This window comes from Ascaphus truei, chromosome 2 (genome assembly GCF_040206685.1).
Source record: "Ascaphus truei isolate aAscTru1 chromosome 2, aAscTru1.hap1, whole genome shotgun sequence".
Lineage (NCBI taxonomy): Eukaryota > Metazoa > Chordata > Amphibia > Anura > Ascaphidae > Ascaphus > Ascaphus truei.
The window spans coordinates 15,663,220-15,676,020 of record NC_134484.1 but is presented as its reverse complement, the minus strand read 5'-3'; the positions used below and the strand labels follow the sequence as shown (position 1 = coordinate 15,676,020).

Genomic DNA, 12,801 nt, shown 5'->3' with positions numbered 1-12,801 from the left:
CCGCGGGACACGTGACCTACCAACAAAGTGCTCCGAGACGCAGTGGCAGTCGGAGACAGACCCAAGGAGTGAGCGGTAGTGACGGCAGCGATTGGGGAAGGATATCGATCAGGATAAGGCACCGCAGCGGAGGTTCCATACCACAACCGAGGCAGCTTGTCCTGGATGCTGTGAGAGAGAATTCCTGAGGCCTGGAGGCGGCAGTGCGGCGTTTGGTAAACTCATGTATTGCACATGAAATGCTTATTACCCACTAATCTGATGTACGCAGATATTATACCCTAAAATTATATACACCCACTTTTACAAACTTCACTATGTGCGTTTGCGCTCTTGTCTTTCTTTGTGTTTCAGTTGCCTAGGGGTTTCACCCCTGTTCACATAGCTGCAGATCACCCATCGATTTAGAGGTTGTATTTTGTTATAAAATTAACACAACGGTGGTGAAGGGTTTAAATAATAGAAATATTAATTTGCGCACTCTATCTGTTTTTGTTATAAAGATCGTAGTACATGCTGTGCAGATGTAGCCGGACATACTATGCCTGGAACTGGGGACAGAAAAGCACACTTCACGGCTCCATGGACAGTAAACGTAGTGGGGGGCACGTTCTTTCTAAAGGGACTCCACTATCCCCCACTGAGAGATTACTCGCTGCTGCATCCATGGGCTCTCCTGGCACTGCAAACACGTATGCTGAGATTATAGTGCGTGCTTGAGCGCATGCGCATGGCATGGCGCGTGCCCGTCGCTCAAGCGATTTCTACACATACTGTTTGAGGCAATGGGGAGGCGTGGCTATGATGTCAAAGAGCTGGTTTGCCGTGATTGGCTGAACCAGTCACGTGATGCGGCCGTCGCTTGAAAAAGGCAATTTTTTTGTCTTTTCAAAAGACGGTCGCGTCATCGCGCTCCGTCGTATGTGCGCGCACTAGGGGCGGCCTCTAAGAGATCCTGCAATTTGTCACCATCGCACACAGTATCATCACTGCCTTAGTATGGCTACATGTGTAGGCTCCTTCATCTTTAGGCTGGCTTATAATGTGAACCCTACAAGCATTTCAGTGGGGGTGGGGGGGTCTGCTTTAACCTTTTGAGTGCGGGCAGCAAGGCATTGTGTGGATCATCGCATTCCCATCTATCTAACCTCGTCACTGACAGAGACTCCTGCTTTAGCATCAAAGAGTTTAACAAGCTTATAGGGACAGGAGAAATCTGTTTTTAATATTCACCAGAGGCATCAACAATGCTTTGCAGGTCCCTCAAGCAGCAAAAGGATTTGCTGATGGTTGTCAACCGTTATACCCTGGGTGTAGTTCAGAAGGTTATATCTAGACAATGTTTTGGGGTCTTCTGAGGACAAACAATCGTTCTATGAATTCTACACAGGGAAAAAGCTTTGAAGCTTTTGAGGGAACTCAAAACAATAGTTTTTATTATTTATCTGAGAACTTGAAAAGGTCATTTGCGTATGCAATTGCTCAACATCATTGATCCCAAGGGGTTAATGGTCAGGTGTATGAAAGAGCCTGAGGGTTTAGGGGTCAGGTGTATGAAAGAGGCTGAGGGGTTAGGGGTCAGGTGTATGAAAGAGCCTGAGGGTTTATGGGTCAGGTGTATGAAAGAAGCTGAGGGGTTAGGGGTCAGGTGTATGAAAGAGGCTGAGGGGTTAGGGGTATGCGTGACGGGAGGGGGTAACCAGGCTCTTTTATAAAGGTCAAGCCCATTTTCCTTACCCCTGCTCCATGTATAAGGGTTCAATAGAATTAGCTCTTGGGCTCAGTAACATTGTACCATTCCAATGTACTGTGTGTAATAAAAGCATTTTTTTGTGTTTTTCCCTTTCCGGGCATGTCAGCGAGCAGAGAATGCTAGGGTATGAGTTTCAAGGGGGGTTTAGCGGAGGAACCATTGACAGAATGTGCCTAGGGGGTTGGGGTCCGGAGCTGTCTGTTCCCCATAAATGTACCCAGGAGTCATGCCTGATTCTCGGATACATGTAGGCACATTGTCCCGGCAATACTTCCCCTTGAAAACGTAAACGCGACTCACCACTAGGGTACCCTGCTTCAGCACAGCCGAGAAAGGTGAATGAGGCACAGGGATGAATATGTGTTCCTGTAGCTGAGGGAATCCCTAGGTTAAGGGGGGTACCCAAGTTAGTGCCAAGGTGACTCACAACCAGTATAGGATTTGTGGGTACCCCAACAGTATATAAGGTTGGGGGAGGGACTCTGAGAGTTCAAACTTAGTCTAAGGGAAAGTGTGTGGGGAATAAGGCAGATAGAAATAAAACAATAACATTTTCCTTTTCTGTCCCCTGTACCCCAAGACTCAGAAGTGTATTAAAATATACTTTAATGTAATGTAACATGGTTTTTACATTCGGAACCGATGTCCAAACAGGCTGCCCGAGCTAACCCATAGGCGCTGGTAATTCTGCTGGACATCAGAGTTCAAAGCAGCCAGAGGAGCCCAGAGGTGCGAATAGCATTTGGTCAGCAGGGAAAAGCGGAGTACCAGGTCCGGAGATCAATGGCGGTCCTCGGGATGCCACTTGTTCTACCAGACCTGGTGGAGCCTGCCCAGCGGGTGGCATTGAGATAGCCACGGAGAGAGGTGGCAGGCTTGCGCAAGTCTCTTGGCTATTTAGGATTTCCTGCTGACCCGGCTTGGCTCTGATTGGTTGCTTGGGAAAGTTCCCACGCTTTGATTGGCAGTTCGGTTTTGGGAATGAAACTGAAAATACTATAAGAAACGAGGAGCCAATCAGATTTGGAGTCTCCAGTAGTAAGAGCGCGGACGGGCTTTTCAAAGTTGCTTCTGTGTTAATAGCAGAGCAACCGGCTTCGATTTTGAGCCTGAAAAGCCTGCCCGCCAGAGTCTAAATCCGGCACTCTGCGCCTAAGTTCTCAGAATCAAACGCAGTGGCCGTGGCTGGGATTTTATGCCAATTTGAGTTCCAGGATATTTGAACTAACTCGCGGTCAGGAGGGACCAAGTTCTCAGAAGAGAACGTAGCGGTGGAGTATGCAATTTTATGCCGATTTGGATTCCAGGAGATTCCGGCCTAAGTCCCAGTCAGGGTAAAACTCTCCCATAGAGTTCCCTGCACCTAGGAAAGTCTAGTTTTCAACTCCAGACTCAAAGTAAGTGTGTCTTTTTGTCTGTATTTTGTGTTCCATTTTGTGTAAGCGAATATCTGTCGAATAAATAACAATTTATTTCAATATCTTCTTTTTTGCTCAATGAATGATTCTGGTAAAAAGGTGTAAATTACCTGGTCTCCCGTGATAGTATGAAAGAGCCTGAGGGGTTAGCGTCTGGTATATGAAAGAGCCTGAGGGGTTAGGAGTCAGGTGTATGTAAGAGCCTGAGGGGTTAGGGGTTGGGTGTATGAAAGAGACCGAGGGGTTAGGGGTCGGGTGTATGAAAGAGCCCAAGGGGTAAGGAGTCGGGTGTATGAAAGAGCCCAAGGGGTAATGGGTCGGGTGTATGAAAGAGCCTGTGGGGTTAGGTGTCAGGTGTATGAAAGAGTCTGAGGGTTTAGGGGTCAGGTGTATGAAAGAGTCTGAGGGTTTAGGGGTCGGTGTAAGAAAGAGCACGAGGTGTTAGGGGTCGATGTATGAAAGAGCACAAGGGGTTAGGGGGTCAGGTGTATGAAAGAGCATGAGGGGATTAGGGGTCGGGAGTATGAAAGAACCCGAGGTGTTAGGGGTCGGGAGTATGAAAGAGCACAAGGGGTTAGGGGTCGGGATTATGAAAGAACCCGAGGTGTTAGGGGTCGGGAGTATGAAAGAGCACAAGGGGTTAGGGGTCGGGAGTATGAAAGAGCACAAGGGGTTAGGTTGTCATAGATGTTTCTGACATCTGAGGCAGTGCTTTAATCTTAAATATGAATATAAGTATGTATGTGGAGATGTAGCAAGACATTACGTCTTTGGTTCCACGGACCGCTCGCTGTCACAGGTCGCGGCACTGAAGGATTAACTATGCGTGGGGTCCCACTCAGGAGCATGGACCCCTGCAGCACGCTTGTGGCAAACAGTGTCCCCAGAACCGCAGTTCATTTGCTTGGTCTTCTGGGGACAGTATGTCTTACTACATCTGTATGTATGCATAACATTATGGTGGGATATTCTGCGTTACTGGCGGGTGCAACAACCTTGCTACAGCTCCCTCTCTCTACATATAAATATATACATGCTCAGTATTCATAGTGTATATGTAAATAGAGCTTTCTACAAAATAATTAATTGCATGTTCCCTCTGGCATTACAGGGATTAAATATTTTCCTCCATTGGACCATGTCTTAAATGTTTCATAATTTGGTGATTATGAGAGGAGGAGGAGGTTCACTAATTGGAAATATTGTTGTCATTAGTCCTGGCATCAGTGTCTGTGTTTTAGCATGTTCAGCAGGGTGTCTGGCATGCGGGATAATCACTCTGTTGTTGAATAAGCATTTAACATTATTATTATTATTATTATTATTATTATACAGTATTTGCAATAAATCCTCTCTTTCTTCTTCATCGGGCTTGCAAGCTTTTCAAATGGTTTTATAATGATATTATTCTGTATATTAGGGTATATATGATGTACCATGCAGAAGATGTTATTCCTGGCTGACACCGACATGTATCACTATTAGTAATAATTACAGTGTTGCAGTTCATGCCCTCTTATCTTTGATGGAGCTTCTGAGCTATTTTTATTAATGTCCTATTTAACAGAGCTGCTTAGCATCAGGCTGAATTATTTTGTGCTCGGATAATCACATCAGCACCTATTATGAATCCATATTTTTGTATACTCATAGCAGATACAATCTTATTTTTTAAGCTGAAAGTATTTTGTTGGCCTCCTGATCATTGATCTTCCTGTAAGGTTGGATGTCCGCTGCTATAAAAAATAATGCTGTTGGATAATGATACTTTATCAGCATGTATTATATTTATTGTTGTGTTACTGCTGTAATGCACTATGTACATGGATGGGGCTATTTAAATAAAGATATACAGTAAATACATTTATACATAGATCAATTCCTACCTTCTTTTTGATCATAGTGGAACTTGTTCAACAGGGTGTCAGAGGTGAGGGCAAGGACATCCCTTACTTGTTATATAAAATGATCCAACGTAACAAACTCCTTTCATCCAAGTCTAGGTCTAATTTCACTTTCATGCTTTATTGCTTCTGGGTACAAGCAAATTAAACAATCGATTTTATATTCTCACCGTTTGTATTTTGTTGCTACTTTCTTATCCCAAGCTTGAGTTAAAGTTTGCTTATTTAATTTATGTTCAGATGCTTATGCTAAAGATGTAGCCCTCACATACTGTAGCAACGTAAACGCATTGTAGATGTACAGTAGGTTTGCAAGATTAACTCTGGATATTGCAATAGGAAAATAAATCACTGCCCCGGAGAGCTTACAATCCAAGTGGAATGTTGGGAGACTTGGACCGCGCTCAGCGTGTGGTCTCGTGCTCTGCGCGATCAAACACATTTTGACAATGCGTTTGTCCTGAGTGTGCGCTCTGCGTTCAGCTTCCCGAGACAACATTTTGGGGAATTTGTCACGCTTGCCCTGGTCACATGCGCGGTTCACCCAATGAGGGCGAACCGCTCACGTGACGTCACAGGCACGCCCCCCGGCATGCACACAACTAGCCCGGGCGACATGAGCGACGGACGTCACGACACTCGAGCGCCAGCGAGCACGCTCTCACCCTGGACAAGGCCTTACAGAGACAGAAGGTGGGGAAATATGGGCAGTAGATGGCAGTGCTTGGTAGGAGCCCCTGTGGGTGTGGGGCAGTAGCCGTGAGTCCAGGCTATTAAAATGATGCATTACACTGTAATTTAGGGTCTCGCCTTGCCAACTAAGACAAAAAAGACATGATGTTGGGATTGTAAACCTCCTGTGATCGGGAAACTGAAGCCAGGTCCAGAAGATGCAAAACTGTTCTCCATGTTAGGAGGATACAAAATGAAAGAAATTGAGTCTTTTTTAAACAAAAATGGAATATGTGAAGAAGGTGAATAATAACAAGCGATAGTGAGTAACCCCTAAACTTCCAGAGGGACATGCAATATGCAATGAGATATTTTTCGGGCAGATTAAGTGGGTCTTCACCAAATTAAATTAATAGCCCCAGATAAACTCTTCCAATGTGGGAGGGACATGCAGAGCATTGCAGAGCATTGCAGAGCTATGAACAGTGTATATTGGCGGCTATTTTTAAAAGCCCCAGTTTATATTAAATGGACATTGCTCTTAAAAATACCTCCTCAGTGCTGAATGGTGCAATGAAAGTGTTAATCATTGGTCAAGGTAGAATAAAAAGCAGTGGTGCTGTGTGTTTTCAAATACATTTTACACCTGATCACCATGTGTGCAAAACCCTTCAGACCTTAGTTTAGGGGAAAATACACAAATAATACATTTTTCCTTAAAAACACAGCAAACACAAAAGTAGAAATAAGTATACGAGTACATAGATAAAATGGCAGTTCTCATACAGTAAGGGCCCAGATATTTCCCTGCTAGATCCCTTCTTAACACCTTTGATGCCAGAATCAGCCGCAATACATTGCTCTAAGAGGAAAATGGGATCTGTACATTTAAAAATAAAAAAGGGAGGGTGCCCTGGCTTTGCAAAATAAGGTAGGTACTCTGCAACCGCACAAACACACATTTATGCCACTGGGATCGTGCAGGGGCGGCCAACTCCAGTCCTCAGGGGCCACCAACTGGTTAGGTTTTAAGGATATCTCTGCTTCAGCACAGGTGGCTCAATCAGTGGTGCAGTACCTGTGCTGAAGCAGTGATACCCTGATGGCCCTTGAGGACTGGAGTTGGCCACCCCTGGGATAGTGCATTGCGGGCACAACTTGCAGCAAAGGGGTTAAGAAAGAAAATAGAGTGTTGACTCCGAAACCAGACTATAGCCCTTCTTAGGACATACACTATAGCCCTTCTTAGGACATACACTATAGCCCTTCTTAGGACATACACTATAGCCCTTCTTAGGACATACACTATAGCCCTTCTTAGGACATACACTATAGCCCTTCTTAGGACATACACTATAGCCCTTCTTAGGACATACTCTATCCATGCACCATCTCCGGCTCCCTGTGCACATCTATCTATCTTTTTTTTTTTTTTTTTTTGCACCTCTAATCCACACTTCCCTTCCCCCCACTTTCACATCCGAAACTTCCCTGTGAGCTCCTCTCTGTTTCTCTCTCTCTCTCTCTGCTCCGACTGTCAATTGCAGCTCCCCCCTTCCCTTCATCTCCACTCCAGCCGCCCTCCCAGCACATGCAACCGCGTCCAGACAACACCATTCAGCCCGACCTGATCGATTTGCATGCGGCCATTCCCCCCCCCCCCACCCCCTACACCTCCCCCCTACACCCCTACCCCCCCCCCATATCAGATCTGGAATCCCTTTCAACCCTTGCACCTTCACCATTAGATTTTCTCCCCACCCCCTTTAGTTTAACGTAATCCCCTACCCGCTCCCCCCCTCCATCCTCAATAACCCCATCGTGTGTGTGTGTGTGTTTTATATACTCCAATGTGATCTGTCCCCCCATAGCCACAAAATAATCTGGTATGTGATTTCTTTGTTATTTTTAGACTAATATCTGCCTTTTCCTTGCTCTCGTCCTTTTTAGATCTATATATATATTCAGCTGCAGATCATGTTGATTTTGTTTCTTCTCCCACTGTGTATTACTGATCTCTACCCCCCTCCCCCCTAAATTCTTTTATTTATTATTGTTGGTGCATCTCTTCCCTTCTTTTTTTTTTCTCTCTCTCTCTCTCTCTCCCCCCTTTATAGATCCTCTAATCTCGGTGCTTGGTCTTTCAAAGGCTGTCGTACGGTCCCCGTGGATTCATTTCGTACTAAATGCTCCTGTGATCGTTTCTCCAGCTTCGCCATTTTAGCCCAGCTCAGTTCAGACATGGTAAGTCCATCCGTATATATATATGCCCATGTTCTGTATCAGTGATGATCCTTTAAGGTTACATCCCTAGTGGTACCATAACGTGTAATGCTGCCCCTTTAGAGCTGCTACCCAGAGTATTCCAGTGACTGCCAACCGGGAAGGTTAACCCTTTAGAGCTGCCCTGAGGGGGATTAGAATTGTGTTTTGTAGACTGTGTATACCAGGCATGTAGCTCGTTAAGAGTGTAAGCATCCAGGCAAATGAGCAGGCTGATGACATTCAAGTGTAGACGAACACGAATTAAAGGTAGGGGGGTGAGAGGAATGGTTGCCCTCAAACAGCTTACATCTGCTGTGTATGATGCTTCAGAGCATTCACAGACAGGAGGTGAAAGGTTGTGTGTGTAACTGTGTGTGGGTGGGAGATATTTTGGAAAAAAAGCGCGTCGCAAAAATTAAATATATATATGGAAAGAAATAAAGATCACTGAATGCCACCAGTGTGTGTGAAGTACCCTCTCCCTCCCCCGCGTCCCCTCCTTCCTTTTCAAAAGATTCGGTAACAGTGGAAACTAAATTGATTTCTTGCTGACACACCATTGATTTGTAATCTGGGTTTTCTTCTCTTTTTTTGTCCCTTGTATGTTTTTTTTTTTAAAGAATATTAACTATTAGGAAAGCGGGTTTCTCTTGCAAATGCTTCCCCGTGTGCACGGCCAGCTGGGTGTTGTGGCGGTTGTGGTTTTTTTTTTGGTTTAATATGATGTCGACCTAATCGCTGGGATTAAAGGCAGCGAGACACAAGAGTGGAGATATCTGCTCGGAGAGAGGCTATTTTATTAACCCCCAAAGTAAAAGATTTGAAGCTGCTGGAGGAGCACTGCAGGAGTTACACACTCTGTATTACCTTTGATGACATGATATCAGAAATGTCCATTTCCAGTGATGGGGAAAAAAAGTCAGAAATAGGGGATTGAAAATATTTTAGTAAAAAAAAAACAGCATTTAATTTTTTTTTCAATGACACCTTTGAGATGTTTGAGACTGCTGATCATAGAAAGAGCGCAATGTGCATCATGTAGCAGGAATCATGAATAACCTTCTAAGCTACTTTGGCCGTGGATCCGAATATAATGAGTGAAGGGATCTTATTATGAATGAACGATTGCTTCATTGTGCTCCTCACAGGGGGGCCGGCGCGCCTGTAAATATTTCCGCTGCCTGCTCATTGTCAGGCAGAAGTCGTCCACTAGCAATGTGGATTCCCCCCCCCCCCCCCAACCCCCAGGGTGCCAGGCAAGGATCCCAGTCCAAATACATGCTTTGTGTGTGTCTGGGTCAGACTTGGAAGTGTTTGTGTCAGGTGTATGGGGGGGGGGGGGGGCGGAGGGGGGAACACGAGTTAAGGGCTTACACAGTGAATGCACATCTTGCTTAAGGAACACAGTGCATGTCCCTGCAGTAAGGCAGATCAGAGAGCGCTCAACTCCAGTCCTCAAGAGCTACCAGTGGGTCAGGTTTTCAGGACGCCCCTGCTTCAGCTCGGGTGGCTCAATCAGTGGCTCAGTCTTCGACTGAGCAACCTGTGCTGAAGCAGGGATATCCTGAAAACCTGACCTGTTGGTAGCTCATTAAGACTGGAGTTGGCCGCCCGTGCTGCAGGTTGTCTTAGTGGCTACACCTTAAATGTACAAGGAGAGCACTTTTAAAATGAAGGTTGGCTATTATTAGAAACACTAATGCATTTGGTCCTCTGGTCGCCATGGAAACAACATCTGCACTGAAGTTGCTTAAAGAAACAGTACATGTTAATGGCTTTATTAGGCCTTGTGTGGGCCCTGAGAACGGCATTTGACGGCAGATAAGAGCCCCCTCAACTCACTGCATCTGCCCATTTTTCCCTCTCTGTTGTAGAACCTCAGACACTTCTTGATCTTTTACTTTAGTTCATATTTAGGACAGCATCAGGTCTTCCCCAAGCCTTCTTGCATTCCCTTTCTGTATGAGGCCTGTACCACCACTGTTGGTACACTGTTCCACAAATCCACCACCCTTTTTGTGAAGTACTTCCTTAGGCCTTGCCCCCACTGCCTACTACAGCGGACGCTGCGCGCACGAGAGCCCTCCCCGCAATGGCGCCAGGCCTGCTGCGAGGGGGGGGCGCAGCGCTCGCGCGAGAGCTACTCCTGCTCTCAATAGAATTGAGAGCAGGACTCGCGTCGAGCGATTAGGCACGCCCCCCGGCGGTTCAGCCAATGAGGGCGAACCTGCCGGGTGATGTCATGTCCGCGCCCCCGTCACACTCCTCCGCCACGCCCCCCGGTCTCTCCTCCTGCAGTGAGCTGCAGACCGGGGAAATCGGCTGAACGTGCCGCCAAAAGCGCGGGCGCGCGTTACAGCGGAGAGACCGGGGCTTAGCCTTACATGTCCTTCCTGCCAACCCTGCAGTTCGGCGCATGATCTCCTGATCGAATATATATCTCTCTCTGAAATATACTTGCCTCCTGTACAGGTGGTTCAGTAAAAATGATTGGGGATATAAGAGGATGCCCTTAAAACCTGGCCTGTTAGCGGTCCTTGAGGACTAAAGTTGGGCCCGATGAAGTAATATTGCTGAAATTAATATTTACGACTGTGCCTGAAGTAACGTCCACATTCCTGGTATCAAGAAGTACCTGATTCCTATAGAGAGCTGTTTTCATCTAGTTTTAACCAGGTTTTAATGATCTGTAAGATGATTGGTTTAAGAATTAAGGAGTGGTTGTTATAATCTGCCTAGTAACCTATATTAAACAAAGGAATCTATGATGTATAAAAATCCTGCTTGGGCCCTCCCCTGGCAGAGAGTCTCATTGACTTTTGAAGGTGTATGATCATACTCTGAATCTGTACAGGCAATAAACTACTTATTATCCACAAACCCGTGTTTGTGAGTTTGCAAACAACGACAGGCCCCTCTGCTTTATACATTTGGAAGTTTTTATCATGTCCCCCTCTCCCTTTTATCTTCAAAGGTGTGAATATCAAGGTGCTTTAGTCTGTCCTGATATGTTTTATAATGTACTGTAGACACGGGGAGCTCAACTCCATTCCTCAAGCCCTACCAACAGGACAGGTTATCTCAGGATATCCCAGTTTCAGCACAGCCTGAGCACCCTGTGCTGAAGCAGGAACTGACTGAGCCACCTGTGCTGAAGCTGGGATATCCTGAAAACCTGCCATGTTGTGGAGGGGGGTGGGGGGTGACTGAGGACTGAGTTTAGCACCCCAGATGTAGACTATGCACCATGTTAATATCCCGCCTTTGCACTCTCTCGCTCATTTATTTCTGTCCTTCTGGAGATATTCCCTAAGCTTCTTGATACAGCATTATATGAAGGCTGATTCGATTCCACGCAGATAAAACAAAGATATACTTTTCTCTTCGTTGATGTATGTTCAAAGATAGGGGAATCATTCAATTGCTATTTCAGAGTTTAGCGTTATTTTGAACGCTAATAATAAATGCATTTTTAAGAAGCCCACCGTTGTGCCACCACAATGCGGCAGAATAAAGGTATATGGAGTAACCACTTCCGCCATCCTTCTTATGGGAAGAGAACAGGCCTTCAAAGCTATTATTTAAGCACACGCAATAATTGCTGGTTCTCACTGCTCTCTCCCAGTCTATTGCTCGGGCTCTCAGCAGTTGTGGAGAAAGCATTTCATGTGATGTATTTCAAATAGCTAGTAGGCGTATTGGTCCAGAAGAAGTGCAAATTGATACCTTTTAAGGGACCATCATGAGCGTCCATCACACATAGTAACATAGTTACATAGTAAATGAGGTTGAAAAAAGACAGACGTCCATCAAGTTCAACCTATGCTAAATTTAGACGACAGATACTTTATCTCAGTCTCCGTGGGATAATGAATTCCACATGGTACTGTAACTGCCCTTACTGTAAAGAACCCCTGAAATTATAATGTATGGAGCTTTAGAAAATCACACAGGTTGCAAGTTTATACCTGAAGAAGAGACCTGTTGGTGCTTCAAACGTTCTGTACACTATAACACCTTCAATAAAAAGCAATCAAATCAAGCCATTTTTTTTTTTCATTTTCCTTCATAGGATTGAGGCAATGGGGTCTCCGGAGCTGAAGCCCATTCGTTTCAGCTCCGGGGACCCACTGCATCCCGAGATGCAGACCCCTGAAGGGGCTGCCAGTATCTGCTACCAGTTTAAGGCTCCCACATGACATGGGCCAATAGGATGTCACACCGAATGACATCACAGCTTCCTATTGGCCCGCCGGATGTGGGAGCTTTCAAACGCCGCCATTATGTGAAGCTCGGCTAACGAGCCGGAGAGGCTACCGTCACCCCCTATGGTGGTAAGTATTTCCGGAAGCAGGGATTCGCCGGAGCTGAAATTAATGGGGTTCTGCTCCGGTGACCCCTGCTTCAATCCTATGTAAAAAAAATAATTTTAAAAAGGGGAAACACAGCCCGCATGGATTGCAGCATTAAAAATGTATCATAAATGGCATGAAATGTATAGAATTGTTTTATATAGTGTTTACAGTACAGAAAATGTTTAATGACGTACAGTACCATAAATGTATTACTGTATGTTTATTGTGGGGAGAGAGAGAGAGAGAGAGAGAGAGAGAGAGAGAGAGAGAGAGAGAGAGAGAGAGAGAGAGAGAGAGAGAGAGAGAGAGAGAGAGAGAGAGAGAGAGAGAGAGAGAGAGAGAGAGAGAGAGAGAGAGAGAGAGAGAGAGAGAGAGGAGAGAGAGAGAGAGACTTCTGTGTGTATATATATGTGTGTCTCATTTTCAAGAACATT

The 12,801-nt window shown here is 45.5% G+C and overlaps 1 protein-coding gene across 8 annotated transcripts in view; it reads left to right on the top strand.

The window, feature by feature from the left end:
* Window positions 1-12,801, top strand: part of ADGRB1 (adhesion G protein-coupled receptor B1) — a 553,612-nt gene that overhangs the window by 423,000 nt on the left and 117,811 nt on the right. For all 8 annotated transcript variants that reach the window (XM_075581569.1, XM_075581558.1, XM_075581572.1 and 5 more), the window contains one exon: window positions 7,865-7,991. In XM_075581569.1, the coding sequence (XP_075437684.1) occupies window positions 7,865-7,991 (127 nt within the window). The remainder of the gene's footprint in view (window positions 1-7,864; window positions 7,992-12,801) is intronic.